The sequence below is a fragment of the Dasypus novemcinctus genome, chromosome 5, assembly GCF_030445035.2.
Source record: "Dasypus novemcinctus isolate mDasNov1 chromosome 5, mDasNov1.1.hap2, whole genome shotgun sequence".
Classification (NCBI taxonomy): Eukaryota; Metazoa; Chordata; class Mammalia; order Cingulata; family Dasypodidae; genus Dasypus; species Dasypus novemcinctus.
In genome coordinates, this window is record NC_080677.1 from 118,662,031 (window position 1) to 118,680,830 (window position 18,800).

Genomic DNA, 18,800 nt, shown 5'->3' on the forward strand with positions numbered 1-18,800 from the left:
GGCAACTTGGTCTCTGCTGCAACTACCCAACTCACCATTGTAGTATGAAAGCAGCCATGAATTATATGTAATAGATGGATGTGGCTGTGTTCCAATAAAACTTCATGATCATACTTGAGATAGTAGCCAACATTGTGGATGCAATTAACATTATATATATATATATATGTATATGAATGCAATTAAAAGGGGGAAAATGTTAGATTGTAAATATGGTAACAGGATAAATTTTTTTAAAACATATGGAACTATACTACACAAACAAGGATCCCTAGGTTAAACTATGGACTTCAATTAATAGTACAATTATAAAAATGTGCTATCATCAGTTTTTGTTTGTTTGTTTTTATCAGTTTTAACAAATGTTCCACACTAACGCAAGGTGTTGGTGTTAGGGTGGTATATGGGAATCCTGCATTTTACATGTGATTGTTCTGTAAATGCACAACTTCTCTAATAAAGGGGGACATATATTTTTTAAAAGTCAAGCATTGAACCAGCAAGATGGCAGCAGAGTAAGGAGCTCCTAGAGTCAGCTCCTGGTAGAGGGCAGTTAGTAAACACCCAGAGTTATCTGGAGCTTGCTGAAGCACCTGTTTGGGGGCTCCAGGAGACCAGAAGAACATCCTACAACATCCTTGAAGGAATGGAAGAAGGAGACTGCCCATCTGCAGAGAGATTCATAAGTAGAGCACTCCACACCAGGGAGGCTGATGCCCATCCTCCACTAAAGGCACAAGCTACCTTGGGAGCTGTTCTGTGGCTGGAATTGAAAGCTCTAATTCCCAAAAATGGGGGAGGAAGAGATGGTTGGGCACCAACTTCAGCTACTAATGAGTAAATTCAACAGACTAAAGTATAACCCTAAGAAAAGCTAAAGTTTGAGCCTGTCCAAGTCGGAAAGAGGCTGGTGGCCAATATTTTTACTCCACCCCCAGCCTGAGGGGAAGCCCGGCTAACCGAAAACTATATGGACGGTAGGAACCAGGATTTTTCACCCAGATCGGCCTGCTGCCCTAGCCAAGGCTTCAGCCCCACCACTCGCAGGGAGGAGGCTGGCGGGCCCTGCACCAGCCTATCCAGGTAACTGCAGGTATCTTAGTCTGGCACAGACTGAGTAATCAGAAGTCTACCTGGACAACTGCGGTCATAGATTGCTGTCCACACCCATAGCTCCATTCCCACCCTAGGCAGGGGAGAAAGGGGCGTGAAGCTTCATCAGTCTTTCTGGGCAACTACAGTCTAGGCCTACACAACTTGGATTATTCTACACAGCTGTGACTCTGTCCCTATCCCTGCAAAGGAGAAAGTTGGGAGAAGCTTCACTGGTTCCTGGGGCAATGAGGGCACCTTAAGCCTCCACAGCTTATAGCACCAACTACATCCTTGGCTCCTACTGTACAACCAGCAAGGGAGAAAGGGCAGGACGCCCTAAAGAGAAAAACTGCACCCAGAATAAATACTCTAGTAAGCCAGATACCAAGACACCAACAAAAAATTATAATCCACATCAAGAAACAGGGAGCTATGGTCCAGTTAAAGGAACAAGATAAATCTCCAGATGACATAAAGGAGTTGAGACAACTAATCATAGATGTTCAAACAAATCTTCTTCATAAATTCAGTGAGATGGCTAAAGAGATTAAGGATGTTAAGAAGACATTGGATGAGCACAAAGAAGAATTTGAAAGCATACATAGAAAAATAGCAGATGTTATGGGAAGGAAAGGTGCAATAAATGAAATTTTAAAAATACTGGAATCATATAATAGCAGATTTGAGGAGGCAGAAGAAAGGATTGATGAGCTTGAATAATTGGCCTCTGAAAGTGAACATACAAAAGAACAGATGAAGAAAAGAATGGAAAAAATTGAACAAGGTCTCAGGGAACTAAATGACAGCAACAGTCGTGCAAACATATGTGTCAAGAACGTCCCAGAAGAAGAGAAGGGAAAAGGGGCAGAAGGAATATTTGAAGAAACAGTGGTAGAAAATTTCCCAACCCTATTGAAGGATATAGATATCCATGTCCACGAAGCACAACGTACTCCCATCCAAAAGAATCCAAATAGGCCAACTCTGAGACACATACTCATCAGAATGTCAAATGCCAAAGACAGAGAGAGAATTCTGAGAAGAGCAAGAGAAAAGCAATGCATAACATATAATGCAAACCCAGTAAGATTAAGTGATTTCTCACCAGAAACCATGGAGGCAAGATGACAGTGGTCTGACATATTTAAGATACTACAAGAGAAAAACTTCCGGCCAAGAATCTTATATCCAGCAAGACTGTCTTTCAAAAATGAGGGTGAAATTAGAATATTCACAGATAAACAGAAACTGAGAGAATTTCTAAGCAAGAGACCAGATTTTCAGGAGATACTAAAGGGTGTGCTAGAGCCTAAAAAGAAAAGACAGGAGAGAGGGGCCTGGAAGAGAGTCTAGAAATGAAGATTATATCAATAAAAGTAACTAAAAGTGTCAAAAGAGTGGTGAAAATAAAATATGATAGATAAAACTTAAATAGTCAGGAATAAACTTAACCAATGATGTAAAGCACTTGTATTCAGAAAACTGCAACTCAATGTTAAAAGAAATCAAAAAAAGGCCTAGGGAAACGGACTTTGGCCCAGTGGTTAGGGCATCCGTCTACCATATGGGAGGTCCGCGGTTCAAAACCCGGGCCTCCTTGACCCGTGTGGAGCTGGCCATGCGCAGCGCTGATGCGCGCAAGGAGTGCCGTGCCACGCAAGGGTGTCCCCCGCGTGGGGGAGCCCCACGCGCAAGGAGTGTGCCCGTGAGGAAAGCCGCCCAGCGTGAAAAGAAAGAGCAGCCTGCCCAGGAATGGCGCCGCCCACACTTCCCTTGCCGCTGACGACAACAGAAGCGGACAAAAGAAACAAGACGCAGCAAATAGACACCAAGAACAGACAACCAGGGGAGGGGGGGAAATTAAATAAATAAATAAATCTTTAAAAAAAAAAAAAAAGGCCTAAATAATTGGAAGAACATTCCATACTCATGGACTGGAAGACTAAATATCATTAGGATGTCAGTTCTACTCAAATTGATATACAGATTCAACACAGTCCTGATAAAAATTCCACTAGCATTTTTTTAAAAAGTTGAAATCATGATTATCAAGTTTATTTGGAAGGTCCTGAATAGCCAGAAACATCATAAAAAGAAAAAGTAAACCCTCATCTCCAGACTTTAAATCATATTACCTAGCTATAGTGGTAAAAACAGTATGGTACTTGCATAAAGATAGACACAAAGGCCAATGAAACCAAACAGATGGTTCAGAAACAAGACCCTCACATGTATGGTCAAGTGATTTTTTACTTGATTGTCAAACCACACAGCTTGGGTAGAACAATCCATTCAATAAATGGTGCTGGAAGAACTAGATATCCATAGCTGGAAGAAGGAAAAAGGACCCCTATCTCACACCTTTTCCAAAAATTTTGATCCAAAATGGATCAAAAACCTAAAAATAAAAGCAAGAACCATAAAGCTTCTAGAAGAAATTGTAGGAAAATATTTTCAAGACCTGGGGTAGGTGGCTGATTCTTAAAGGAGATAAGAGGAGGAGTGAGATGGACTACTGATGTTTAATGTATGTAGAAGTTTTAATTAGCTCTAATGTAAAAGTGTGGAAATGTATAGGGTGGATGGTAACACATAGTAACAGCTAGTTTATAAATGGAGATTTGGCTGAAAATGGTAGTTGAGGTATGTAAATGCCAGTTGACAGAATAATAGAGAATAATCTAGGAACTGAATAGCACAGTAAACCAAGAGGTGGATCAGAACTGTGGTTGATGGTACAAACGTAAGAGTGTCCTTTGTGAGCCAAAGCAAAGTACATCACTACTGCAGCATTGTGGGAATGTGGAAAAGCATGGGAAAAATACAAATGCAGTGACCTATGGACTGTGGTTGACAATAATAATATTCTTGCATCTGTGCCAAAGATGTACTCTGTTGATATTGGGGCAGTATGGAAAATGTGAGCCAAATGTACACTATGGAAGTGGTAACAATAAGATGTCTTTACCTTATCTGTAACAAATTTTTCACCACAGTGTGGTGTGTTGATGGAGGGGCGTTGTTTGGGAATTCTGCTCATGTGCATGACTGTTTTATAAGTTTACATCTCCTGTCATAAAAATATATATTTAAAAAATAATAATAGGTTGGGTAGGGGGGGGAACACACCAAATGTAAGATAAGACTATAATTAGTATTACGATTTTAACAATATTCTTTCATAATTTGTAACAAACATCTCGCGACAACACAAGGTGTTGGTGGAGGGTTGATGTATGGCACCCCTGTATGATGTTATGGATGTTTGCTTTGTAAGTTCACAACTTTTACTATATACTTATTATTGATGTATATTCATATATAAATAATATAAAGATAATAATAATAGGGTGGGTTGGAGAAAAAATACTTTGGTTACTAGTAATATTTGACAATGCTCCTTAATCATAGTTAAAAAGGTTTAACAACAATACAAGGTGTTGGTAGTGGGGTGAGTTATGAGAGTCCTATATGATGTTATATACGTTTGTTTTATAAGTTACAACTATTACTATACATTTATTGTTTTTGTATGCTCATGTATGAATGATATACTTCAATACATTTTTTTAAAAAGTCAAGCACTAATTTAGATTGGAGTTGATTAAGCCAAATAATAAAAAAAAATATTTTTATTTGTCAAAACAGATGACAGGCCAAATTTGGCCTTTGGGCTGTAGTTCAATGATCTCTGGGCTAGACTATCAAGTGAGAGAGAAATTAAATTTTATTTGAATCACTGTTTTTGGCTTTCATTGTTACCATCCCTCAGAATCACCCTTCAGAACACAAGCTTTTAAATCCTTAGGGAATCACGCTGAACTCGGATTCGAGGAGACTTTAACCCTCCAGAGGCCCCCAATAGGTACACTGCTATATATAAAAGTGCATTTATGTCAGGGAGCTTAGCCTGTACCGTCACCAATATACCCTGTCATCTTCCAAACCTTGCCTCAAAGCCTCTTCCAGAAGGCTGCCTCCAATGTAAAGCATCCATTAGTCCTATTACTATTATATCTTCAGATCATACTTCCTGACCCAAGGTTCCCTAGCAGCTTAGCAGAGGAGGCATCCCAGACTCAAATTCTTATGAAGTCTCAAATGCAGGGAAACTGCTAGAATCTCCTGTTACTCAGCAACAGCCTTGACTGTCAATATCACCTACAGAGTCTTGTGTAACCTTCATTTGTTTTCTGTTCCTACTCTAACGTATCCACGACACAACACCAGAAATAATATTCTCCCTCTTTTTTAACTGAGGAATCGTAACTTACCTCAGGCATAAAAAAAGGGTCACTTTGAATGAGGAGCACTGCTAATTCCTCTTGGTTAAGTCCAGAGAGCTCATGATTTTTCAAGACTCTGAAGTTCTTTTCTGAGAGAATATCATGAGAATATTTGCATAAATTCCTGGAAGAAGACATGACAACTGTCAGTGTTTTCATTTCACAGACATAAAGAAAAAGAAATCACCTATGGAACTTTGTCAGAGAAGATCAATCCCCAAACCCCTTGGTAACTAATACAAATAGGTCCAGGTTAAATAATAGACTGTATAAAGTTAAACTTACAGAAAAGATGGATGGGGTAGGGAAGACTATTTTCTTCATAAAGTATACACATACACACACAGACATATTTGCATTTTAAATAGCTACTGTGGTATTTCTTTAAACAGTAGTTTCCCTAGTAAACATAAGCTATAGCTTATATATATATATATATATATATATATATATATATATATATATATATATATACATAGTTCAGAAAAGTGAGAAGAGGAAAAAACTGGCAAATTTATTAAAAATAAAATGACAACCTATCAATAAACAAAGATAATTAGGATAACTCACCTATGAACTGGCAATAAGTCAATGGGAAAAGAGAATTCCCTTTATAAAAAATTTTAATTATGTAAAAATTTTCACTGCTGTATCTCTTCTACATCTTATGTACCACTGTATACTTATATTACTTGTGACTACAAAGGAATAGAAGAAGCTTTTAACTGTATAGTTAAAACAGGTATTTTAAATTTAAAAAGAAGGAAGTGGATATGGCTCAACAGATAGAGCGACCGCCTACCATATAGGAGGTCCAAAGGGTCAATCCCCAGGGCCTCCTGGCTCGTGTGGTGAGCTGGCCCACGCGTAGTACTGCTGTGCACAAGGAGTGCCGGCCCATGCGGGGATACCCCACGTAAGGGTGCTCCCCACGCAAGGAGTGGCCCCCTGCCCAAGGAGAGCCACCCCACGCGAAACTGCAGCCCACCAGGAGTGGTGCCACACACATGGAGAGCTGACGCAGCAAGATGACGCAACAAAAAAGAGACACTGCTCCCCAGTGCCGCCTGATGAGAATACAAGCGGACACAGAAGAACACACAGCAAATGGACACAGAGAGAAGACAGGGTGAGGGGGAGAAATAAACAAATAAATCTTTTAAAAAAACAAACAGTAAGTGTTGCCTTTTAAAATAAAATAAAATAAATTTAAAAAGAGATGAAAATCCCTTAACTTGAACAAACCATTATATCAAGTTGACAGCCATTTAGGTTATACTTAGATTTTCATTATGAATGGTACAGCTAAAATTACACCTTTTACAAATATTCTTTCTTTTTTTATATTATTTTCCTGGGTTTATACTTTGGGGAGTATTGCCTCAAAGGGTACAATAATTTTCCTGTGTTTCATTTTGATCTACTTCTCGCCAAAAACACATACCAGCAATCTGAGTCTGTCTGTTTTCCTGCAAGCACATTAATAATGAATTTTATCACTTTTGCAACTTTCGGTAGGTATGAAATAGACATGCTTTTATTAATTTGCATTTTAATTATTAGCAAGACTGAAATAGTCCCAAGTGTTAACTTGATGCTTGCGTTTCCTTTCATTTACACTACTTGTTCATATCTTTTAACTCCTTCTCTAATGGACAATGTATGCTGACCTACAGATTTGTAATTGTTCTTTATATTTTTGAATATTTATCTTTTTTTTTAAGATTTATTTTTATTTCTCCCGCCCCGCCCCAGTTGTCTATTCTCTGTGTCCATTCACTGTGTGTTCTTCTGTGTCCACTCCTATTATTGTCAGTGGCACCAGGAATCTGTTGTCTCTTTTTCATTGTGTCAGCTTGCTGTGTCAGCTCTCCGTGTGTGCGGCGCCACTCCTGGGCAGGCTGCACTTTCTTTCGCACTGGGCAGTTCTTCTTACAGGGCACACTCCTTGGGCGCGGGACTCCCTTGTGTGGCAGGGCACTCCTTGCGCACCATTCCTGGGCAGGCTTAACTTCCTTTTGCGCTGGGCGGCTCTCCTTACAGGGCGCACTCCTTGCGCGCATCAGCACTGCGCATGGGCCAGCTCCACACGGGTCAAGGAGGCCCGGGGTTTGAACTGTGGACCTCCCATGTGGTAGGCAGACACTCTATCCACTGAGCCAAGTCCGTTTCCCTGAATATTTATCTTTACTAGTTTTTATTAGTCTTGCTTATTTTCAAAACTTTTTGTATTTTTTTCATTTTTGTCAAGGATTTATTGAGGCTGTTGGTGCTGGATTTTTAATATGAACAGGTCCCTCCTATTAGCTAGTCATAATTTAGCTAATTGTTTTAATACTTGCAAAAGTAATTCCTCCCCCACAGTTGGATAACTATATCAATTTGTTTCACATTTAAGAGATATTTTCTACTTTGATTATTTAAAATATCTTAAGTTTATTATGACAAATAATATTAGAGAGGGATATAAGGATTTTAAGTCAACTCTTCTCAATAACATCTAATAAGTATGATTCCTTTCTTATTATTTTGTTATCCTGTTCTATTGTTTATTAATCTTTTAACAAGTTTAGAACTATGGGAATCTATTATTCCACTCTATTATTCCCTTTTCAATCCAATATCACAATTTAAATATCATTTTCACCAGATTTTAGCTATTAACAGAGTAATCTACCATATTATTGCCTTGTTCCCTTTCTTTTTTCTCTCCCCCTCCCACCCTGCTATTTTGTTTAGTTTAGTTTAGTTTTTGCTGTCTGTATCCATTTGCTGTGTGATCTTTTGTATCTACCTCTTTTTTTGTCTCCTCTTCTTATCTTTCTCCTCTAGGATTCACTGGGATTCAATCCTGGGGATCTCTGATGTGAAGAGAGGTTCCCTGTCAATTGCACCACCTCAGTTCCTTGTTCTCTTTTGTTGCGTCATCATCTTGCTGCATGACTCACTTGCGCAGGCGCTGGCTCACTGCCCAGGTTCTCACGTGGGCGCTTGGCTCACCACATGGGCACTTGACTTGCCCTACAGGCACTTGGTTCACCACACAGGCACCCACATGGACACTCAGCTCGTCATGCAGGCACTTGGCTCACCACGTGGGCACATGGCTCACCATGCAGGCACTCAGCTCACCACGCAGGCAGAGGCTCACCACACAGGCACGCTTTCTCTTCTTTTTCACCAGGAGGCCCCAGGAATTGAACCCGAGTCCTCCCATATGGTAGGTGGAGCCCTTATCACTTTAGCCACATGTGCTTCCCATTGTTCCTTTTCAAAAAACTCTCTAGTGTACTGAACTATTATATCTTTATAGAAATTTTATTAGTACCTTTCCATTTCCATAATATATCATATTGGGAATTCAATTCATGTTAACTCCATAAATTAGATGGGATTTTAAGTATATCACCTTAGTTACATTAAATCTTCTGATTCTGGAACAGGACATATTTCTCCATTTATTCATATCTACTTCTATTTTTCATATCAAGATTTAAATTTTTTCTTTTAATAATTCTGATTTTCCAAATATTAAATATTATCTGTCACCACTATTAGTTTTTTGTTGTATGTCATTGGTAAACAGAAATTGAAAATGACCTTGCAAAATTATCTTACAGTTTCAATAATTCAGAAAATACTTTTAAGAAAATATAAACATCCAGGTAAATTTATTCTCTAAGAATTAATCTTTAAAAGTCACTTTAAACACTGCCAGCCGTGTAAAATATTTTTGAAATTATGGACTTGCCTTCAGATCTAGCTGTGGAGCCTCATAAGAAAAATTATGGAATCAACGACTCTGTCAGCCATTGCCTGAGTCCTTGAAACTTAGCCAGCCCTCCCACATTCCTTGATTCAAGAAGTCATGGCAAATAATCAAGTCCTGGGTGATAGCCCCAATCCTAGCTGTTTTCCTAGGCAGGTCCTCCCCTTGCTTCCTCTCTGACTTTTGGTGTCTGTTTCTGTACTCCTTGATAAGGCTAATCTCAACTCTCAGCAAGCCTTTGGGTTCTGCATTGAGATTTCAGATAACTGCTCCCCCAAGTCCCCAGTACCCAGATTCCTCACAGGCCGGGCTAGAACTCTACCTTATCACCCCCTCACCTTCAAAGGAGAGGGGATTGAAGAGACTCCTATAACAGGTCATCTCCAACCTCCAGCCCAAGGCAGAAATGCCTTCACTTCTAGCTTTACCAGGTGTGTGCCTTGCTACTTCATAAGGCATCCTATTCCATTATGTTGGACAATGACTGCTATTAATGTTTTTCTTGATATCAAGCTAAAAAATGACCTCGCTGAAACACCCCACCCTTGGAAGACTCTGCTCTATGGTTCTGAAATACATGGCAATTGTTACTAGAAGAAATTAATCATCTTTGCTTTCCCTTCAGCACCATCTGACTGACCATATAAGGGTCACAAAGGAAGACCCAGCCCCTCTCCAGGTTACAAGATGCAGATTTAGTTATATCTGCCCTGTACTAGCTGAGGAAGAATATGGCATTTCTGAGGCCCCTGGAATGAGCACTTCCTTTAAATAAGTAATGGCAGCCAAGCAACCAAATGAGAACTTTCTTCTGCTTGGGAACCCTGAGTGTCCAGGTTTTTCCATGTCTACCCAAGACACAAATGCACGGGGAAGAGTGGTACCCAGCATCCACTGAGCTTGCCATGATCCCTGATGATGCCTGAGTGAGGATCTGCTTTTTTCTCTTTTCTTTTTCCTTTTTTTTAAACATACATATTTTTATTAGAGAAGTTGTGAGCTTACAAAACAATCATGCATAATGTGCTGAATTCCCCATACACGACATTTCTACCAACACCTTACATTGCTGTGGAACATGTTACAGATTATGAAAGAACATCATCAGACTATTACCACTAACTATGGTCCATAACTTACAATTGGTATATTTTTTCCATACATCCCTATTATTAACACCATGTATTAGTACTGTCCATTTGTTATAGCTGCTAAGAGAACATTCATATATTTCTACTGTTAACCACAGTCCCTCTTCACATGGTTCGGTGTGTTATAGTCACATGCCTTATAAAACCTACCCAAAGCGTACACTCAGTGGCTCTCACTTTCATTACAGAGATGTGCAGTCATCACCTCAGTAAATTTTTGAACATTTTCCTTAGTCCAAAAGAAAAAATCCCATACTCCCCTATTATTGACCCTTAGCATTGATATAGTACCTTCTTTGACACTGATGCAATAATATTACAATATTACTGTTAACTACAGTCCATAAGTTACATTAATTGTATTTTCCCATGCATCACTATATTCTTACCATCTTGTAATAGTGATGTACATTTGTTCTAGTTAATAGAAGAACATTCTTGCATTTGTAATATTAACCACAATCCTCATCCACCTCCAGGTTCATATTATTCAGTCCCTAGATTATTCTCTAGCTTGCTTGCTTTCAAATGACATTTACTTCCCTAGACTACCCCATTCAGCCATAATTACATTTATAAGCCAGGCATGTTATAATGTGTTACCATCAACTCTATCTACTTCCACACTTTTACAGTCAAGCTAATTAAAAATTCTACATACATTAAGCATCAGTATCCCTTCTCAGCCCTCATCCTATCTCCTAGTAACCTATAATCTAGGTTTTAATTCCATATATTTATTCTTCCTATTTAGTTCATATTAGTGAGATTATGCAATATTTCTCTTTTGTGTCTGGCTTATTTCACTCAGCATAATGTTCTCAAGGTTCATTCATGTCATCATATATGTCTCAATTTCATTTTTTCTTACAGCAGCATAGTATTCCATCATATATATATTACACACACCACATTTTGCTTATCCGTTCATCGGTTGATGGACACTTAGGATGTTTCCAACTTTTGGCAATTGCGAATAACACCACTGTGACATCTGTGTTCAAACGTCTGTTCATGTCACTGTTTTCAATTCTTCTGGATAAATTCCTAATAGAGGGATTGCCAGATCATAGAGCAGTTCTATATTTAGCTTCCTGAGGGGCTGCCAAACTGTCTTCCAAAGGGTGCACCATTCTAACATTCCACATCCTCTCCAGCACTTGTTGGGTTCTGTTTTTTAAATAATGACTGTTCTATGAGGTGTGAGATGATATCTCATTTTAGTTTTGATTTGCATTTCCCTAATAGCTAGTACTATTGAACAATTCCAATAGTACTTTTTTGCCATTTGCATTTCCTCTTTGGAGAAATGTCTAAGTCTCTTGCCCATTTTAAAATTGGATTTCTTGCTCTTTTATTGTTGAGTTGTATGATCTCTTTATATAGCATGGAAATCAAACCATTATCAGATACGTGGTTTCCAAATATAGTTTCTCCATTGAATGGGCTGCCTTTTCACTTTCTTGACAAAGTCCTTTGAAGCACAAAAGTATTTAAGTTTTAGGAGATTCCATTCATCCCTTTCTTCTTTCATTGCTCATGCTTTCAGTGTAAGATTTAAGAAACCACCACCTACCACCAGGTATTGAAGATGATTCCCTACATTTTCTTCTAGGTGTTTTATGTTTTAAGCTTTTATATTTAGGTCTTTGATCCATTCTGAGTTAATTTTTCTAGAAGGTGTGAGATAGGGGTCCTCTTTCTTTCTTTTAGATTTGGATATCCAGTTTTACCAGCACCATTTGTTGAAAAAACTGTTCTGCCCTGGCTGGGTGGGCTTAACAATCTTGTCAAAAATCACTTTACCGTAGAGGTGAAGGTCTGCTTCTGAACCATCAATTCAGTTCCATTGGTCTATATGCCTATCTTATGCCAATCCCATGCTGTATTTATCACTATTGCTAGGTATTATGATTTAGAAGTGAAAGTCCTCCAACTTTGTCCTTCTTTTTAAGATGTTTCTGCTTATTCAGATCCCCTACCCTTCCAAATAAATATGATGATTGGGTTTCCCATTTCTTTTTTTTTTTTAAAGGGCTGTTGGAATTTTCATCAGGATTGCACTGATTCTGTATATCAATTTTGGTAGAATTGGCATCTTAATTATATGTAGTCTTCCACTCCATGAACACAGTTATGTTCTTCCATTTATTTAGGTCTTACTTGATTTCTTTTAGCAATGCACTGTAGTTTTCTAAGTACAAGAGCTTTATGTCCTTGGTTAAGTTTATTCCTAAATATTTTATTCTTTTAGTTACTATCGTAAACAGAATTTTCTTGACTTACTTTTCAGATTGCTCATTACTAGTTTATAGAAACACTATTGATTTTATCATATTCATCTTGTATCCTGCCACTCTGATGACATCATTTATAAGCTCTAGTAGCTTTGTTATAGTTTTCAGAACTTTCTAGTTATAAAACCATTATCATCTGCAAATAGCAAAAGTTTACTTCCTCCTTTCCAATTTGGACTTCTTTTAAATCTTTGTCTTACTTATTGCTCTAGCACTATATTGAACAACAATGGTGATAGTGGGCATCCTTGTCTTGTTCCTGATCTCAACAGGAAAGTTTCCAGTCTTTCACCATTGAGTACAATGTTAGCTGTGGGTTTTTCATATATACCCTTTATCATATTGAGAAAGTTTCCTTCAATTCCTATATTTTGGAGTATTTTTTATCAAGAAAGGATATGGTATTTCGTCAAATGCCTCTTCTGTGCCAATCGAGATGATCATGTGATTTTTCTTCTCTATTAGTTTGAAGTATTATGCCAAATTTTTCTTGTGTCGAATTTCCAGTGTTGAACCACCCTTGCATGCCTGGTATAAAACCCAGTTGATCATGATGAATAATTCTTTTCACGCACTGTTGGATTTGACTAGCTAGTATTTTTTTGAGATTTTCTTCTTTGATCCACTGATTATTGAAGTGTGTTGTTAATCTCCATGTATTTGTGAATTTTCCCTTTTTCTGCCTGTTGTTGATTTCCAGCTTTATTCCCTTATGATCAGAGAAAATACTTGTATAATTTTGATCTTTTTAAATTTATTGAGATCTGTTTTGTGGCCCAACACATGGTCTATCCAGTAGAAGGATCCGTGAGCACTTGAGATGAATCCTACTCTTTTGGGTTGCACTATTCTGTATATGTCTCTTAGGTTTAGGTCATTTATCATATTATTCAAGCTATTTCTTTGTTGGTCCTCTGTCGAGATGTTCTATCCAATGCTGAGAGTAATGTATTGAAGTCTCCAACTATTATTGTAGAGACATCTATTTTTCCCTTCAGTTTTGCTAGTGTTTGCCTCAAGTAATTTGGCATCCTGATTAGGTACATACAACCTCCCTTATTAATATATAATGTCCTTCCTTGTCTCTAATAATAACTTTGCTTTTAAAGTCTACTTCATCAGATATAAATATAGCTACTCCGGCTTTTTTTTTTTTTTTAGGAGGTACCTAGGAGGTACCCAGGACCTTGTACATGGGAAGGAGGTGCTCAACCATTGAGGTACATCTACTCACTTTTTAAAAAATATACTGCATGCATGGAATATCTTTATCCAGCCTTTCACTTTCAATCTATTTGTATCCTTGGGTCTACTAAGGGGAGTCTCTTGTAGACAGCATATAAATGGCACATATTTTCTAATCCATTCTGCCAGTCTGGGACATTTGATTAGGAAGATTAATCCATTAACAGTGTTGTTACTGTAAAAACAATTCTTACTTCACCCATTTTGGCTTTGGGTTTTATGTGTTATATCTTATTTTCACCACTCTTTTTACACTTTTAATTTTTTTTACTGATATAATCTTCATTTCTAGACTCTTTTCCAAGCCTTTCTCTCCTGTCTTTACTTTCTAGGCTGTAGCACTCTCTTTAGTATATCCAACAAAGCTGGTCTCATGTTTACAAATTACCACATTTTCTGTTTATCTGTGACTATTCTAAACTCACCCTCTTTTTTTTTTTGAAAGACAATTTTGCCAGATATAAGATTATTGGCTGGCAATTTTTCTCTTTCAATATCTTAAATATATCATGCCACTGCCTTCTTGGCTTCTAATTAGAAGTCAGCACTTAATCTCTTTGGGCACCCTTGTATGTGATGAATTGCTTTTCTCTTACTGCTTTCAGGATTCTCTCTTTATCTTTGGTATTTGACATCCTGATTAGTATGTACCTTGGAGTAGGTCAATTCAGATTTATTTGGATGGGAGCACATTGTGCTTCTTGGGCAGGGATATCTATGTCCTTTAATAGGGTTGGGAAATTTTATTCCATTATTTCCTCAAATATTCCTTCTGCCTCTTTTCCTTTCTCTTCTCCTTCAGGACACTCATGACACATATGTTTGCATGTCTCTTGCCATCATCTAGTTCCCTGAGAACCTGTTCAACTTTTTCAGTCTTTTATCTTTGTGTGTGAGTGTGTAAGTTTGCCTTTGGAGGCCCTGTCTTCAAGCTCACTGAGCCTTTCTTCTGCCTCTTTAAATCTACTGTTACCTCCAGTGCTTTTTTAATTTCATTTAATGTGCCTTTTATTCTTATAAGATCAGCTATTTGTCTATGTATGCCTTCAAATTCTTCCTTGTGCTCACTCAGTGTCTTCTCGATATCCTTAATCTCTTTAGCCATCTTACTCAATTTATTAAGGAGATCTGTGTGAACATCTATGATTAGTTGTCTCAACTCCTTTATGTCATCTGGAGGCCTAGTCTGTTTCTTTGACTGGGCCATATCTTCCTGTTTCTTGGTATGTACTATAATTTTTTTGTTGGTGACTTGGCATCGGATTTACTCCGGGCATTTATTTTGGGCTCAGTTTCTCTCTTTCATCCAGGGTTTTCTACTTGATTGGCTTTGTGCTATCTCGCCTCTTCGAAACTTGGTTCAACTTAACTTGGAACTTGATAGTGGTTCATATTTAGCCAATCTGAGTTTTTTCAGTTCTTTTTCATCTGTTTCTTGCCTTTTCTCCATTGATGGTTGTGGAGTAAGAGTAGAAGGTACAGTAGTAGTTACTATAATTGTGGAGGGTGACGCTGTCTGCATTGCTCCAGGGACAAAGAAACTGCTCCCACCTTTCTCCCAAGAGTAGGGATGGAGCCACAGACATGTGCAGCGATCCAAGCCATGCAGGACAAGACCATCTGTAGTTGCTTGGAGAGACTGATGAAGCTCCACACCTCTTCCTCCCCTTCCTAGGGTGGGGATGGAGCTGCAGATATGGGCAGCAAATTAAGCCTTGTGAATCACAACTGACCACAGTTTCCCAGATAGACTGACAAAGCACCAGCCCCCTCTCCTCCCCTGCCAGGGGTGGGGATGGAGTCACAGGTGTGTACAACAATCTTGTCTGTGCGGGCCAAAAGTGATTGCAATTGTCCAGAGAGACTGAGGGAGCATGTGCCCTCCTCATTCCCATCAGGTGCAGGGATGGAGCCACAGAGTGCCCAACAATCTAGTCTGTGCAGGCCAAAAGCAGCGGCAGTTGCCCAGAGAGACTGAGGGAGCACTATCCTTCCTCCTACCCTGTCAGGGCTAAGGATGGAGCCATAGGTGCATACAAGTCTAGTTCATGTGGGCCAAAAGCACCTGCAGTTGTCCAGAGAGGCTGAACAGTGTCCCTCCTCCTTCCCTGTCAGAGGTGGGGATGGAGCCACAGATGTATCCAACAGTCTCAGACTGAAAGCAAATATAGTTGCCCAGAGAGGTTGGTGCAGGTCCCCCAGCTTCCTCCCTGCCAGAAGTAGGGCTGGAGACTAGGCTAGGGCAGAAATCCAACCTGGGTGGAAAGAAACCGGGCCCCACCATCACTGTGATCTTCAATCAGCCCCACTTCCCCTCTTTCAAGGGGATGAAGTTAAAATGGAGGTTACTGGCCTTTTGCCATCTTGGACAGGTTCCAGCTATAGCTTACAGTCCCACATATAACATAGTGAAACCTCATGCAAAATATGAATATGGGTGATATTGCATATATAAGACTATTTTTACAAAATATTAATACAAATAAACTAGAGAGACAGAAACAGAATAGCAATTATGTATGGCAGGGGAACCACAGAGAGATGGACAGGTGATGAGTTTTGTTTGTTTCTTTTGTTTATTATTATTACTATTATTGGAATAATGAAACACTAATAATGATCAAAGTGATGAATGCACAACTATGTGATTATACCAAATACCACTGACAGTACACTTTGGATGGATTTATGCTGTATTAATATATATCAAGAAAATTGATTTGTTTAAAAAAAAAAGCTTACAGTCCCAAGGCCATGGAAAGTCCACCTCAAATTACCATAAGAGGTAAGTTCTCATCAAAGTCAGCTGCCATGTGTTGAACCAACATGGCAGGTGATCTCTGTCAGGTTGCAGCCTTCCCCTCTAGGCTTCTTCTTCCTCTGAGTCTTTGTGGGCCCGGCATCTTCCTGATCTCAGTTGTAGGCTGGCAGAGAGCTTGTCTCTCAGGACTTCCTCTATCAGTCTCGGCTCTTTTCCAAGGCCAGCTATAAACGCTCAGGCAAATGATCCATCTCTCCTCAGGGCTTTAGCTGTTTGAGCCATCTTCTTTCTATCACATGACAGGATCAAAAATGACAAAGTTCTCTCCTCGGTGTCTCTTCTTGTGTCTGCTTGTCCATGTGAGTGTCCATTTATATCAGAAGCACAAAGTGGGTGGGGATTCAAACTGAGTGTCACACCTAACTGGCACGGACAAATCAAAAAAGCCCTTATCTTAACAGGCAATTTAATTTAAAACACCTCAGCTGAATTTAATGCAATCAAAGGTTCTCACATCCAGGGTAACAGATTAGCTTACAAACATAATCTTTCTCTTTTTGGGATTCATGAAATAATCTCAAACTGCCACACAATGTTCTTAGGATTAGACTTTAGGCAGTCAATTTACAAATCAGTAGCTGAAGTCAGTGCCCAACTGTCTCTTGCCCCCCTCATTTTTGGGAAATGGAGCTTCCAACTCCAGCCAGGGAATAGCTCCAGAAATGTCTGGCACTGTCAGTGGAGGATGTGCGAGCTGACCTCTGTGGCATGGAGTAATCTACTCATGAATCTTCACTGCAGGTGGGCAGTCTCTTCCCTCCATTCTTCCAAGGATGTTACAGGATACTCTTCTGGTCTCTCATTCCCCTTCCAAACAGGTGATTTAGGTAGCTCTGGGTGATTACTAACTGCCATGAAGGACGAGCTGACTCTTGGAGTGCCCTATTCTGTCACCATCTTGCCCCTCTGAAGAGCCATTTTTACCTCTAATTTCCCATCTCCACACTCAGACCAACTTTTCAGCACCATCAGCCTAACTCCCTTTCCCCAAGAAACATGACTCTCTGGCTTTTCTCAGCCTACATTTCTCTGGATTCTATGATACTCACCTTGAAGCCAGCTTCAATCTCTAATGTGTATGTCTACCCCTGGCTTCTGACCTGCTGCCCATTCCCTGGGAGGCTCTGGTGTTTTCCCACATTCTCTAGACTTCTCCCCACCTACTTAAAGGCTTTTTCTTTCTCCCAGTTTCAGCATATTGATCAGCCACATGGGTGTAGTTTGTGCTCACATTCTACTTGGGGTTAAGTATAACTGGAAGTACAAAAATCAACACTGATTACATAAATACTAAGTGGTAGGAACTTCACATCTGTTATTTAATTTAGTTGTCATAATAACCCTGTTATGTAGCAGTTTATTTTCTATTTGGGAAAACTAAGCCTTGACAAAGTGAGAAGGCAAAGGTGACTCAGGCAAGAAAAAGATCTGAAAATTACCCCCAGATCTCAAAAAACAAAACAAAACAAACAAGCAAATTGGAAAAATAAAAACAGAAAGATCTTAAACTTTTTCAAGCTGAAAGGAAAATAATTCACTGTTTTGGATTAACCACTGTTCCCCACTACTAAATGGAAAATTGAGAGGCAAGTAAAAGGAGACATAATGTGTATAAATATATAAAGAGTGTAATAGGGGCACAATAAATTATAGAAACTATTTGTTTAGATTAGCATTGAGGAGACAAGCTCAGTGACACAGGTCACATGATGGAGATCATGTGTAGGTTTTAAGGTTGGAGAAGCTTCGTTTCCACCTTCCTCTGATCACTCTGTCCCAGCTCTAGGGCCTTAATACTGACAAATTGGCTTAAGCCAGAAATAGTGTGAAAGTCTCCCATGGCATCTCAGACCTCTCTAGGCCAGTTGTTTTCAAAGTATGATCCCCAGACAAGCACCATCAGCATCATCTGGGAGGTTATGCAAAATGCAAATTCTCAGGCCCCATCCCAGATGTATGGGATGATTCTCAAACTTTGGTGGGCATCAGAAGTCCACCAAAGTTTGATGGAGCACTGACTCCTGGGCTCTACTCCAAGGGTTCCTGAATCAGATCTGGAGAATGGGATAGGAATTCTTATTTCTAACAAGCTCTAGATGGTGCCATTGATGCTGGTCCAAGGAGCACATTTGGAGA

The 18,800-nt window shown here is 39.2% G+C and overlaps 1 protein-coding gene across 8 annotated transcripts in view; it reads right to left on the reverse strand.

The window, feature by feature from the left end:
- Window positions 1–18,800, reverse strand: part of ZC3HAV1 (zinc finger CCCH-type containing, antiviral 1) — an 84,254-nt gene that overhangs the window by 53,884 nt on the left and 11,570 nt on the right. For all 8 annotated transcript variants that reach the window (XM_004462133.5, XM_004462132.5, XM_004462135.4 and 5 more), the window contains exon 2: window positions 5,370–5,505. In XM_004462133.5, the coding sequence (XP_004462190.1) occupies window positions 5,370–5,505 (136 nt within the window). The remainder of the gene's footprint in view (window positions 1–5,369; window positions 5,506–18,800) is intronic.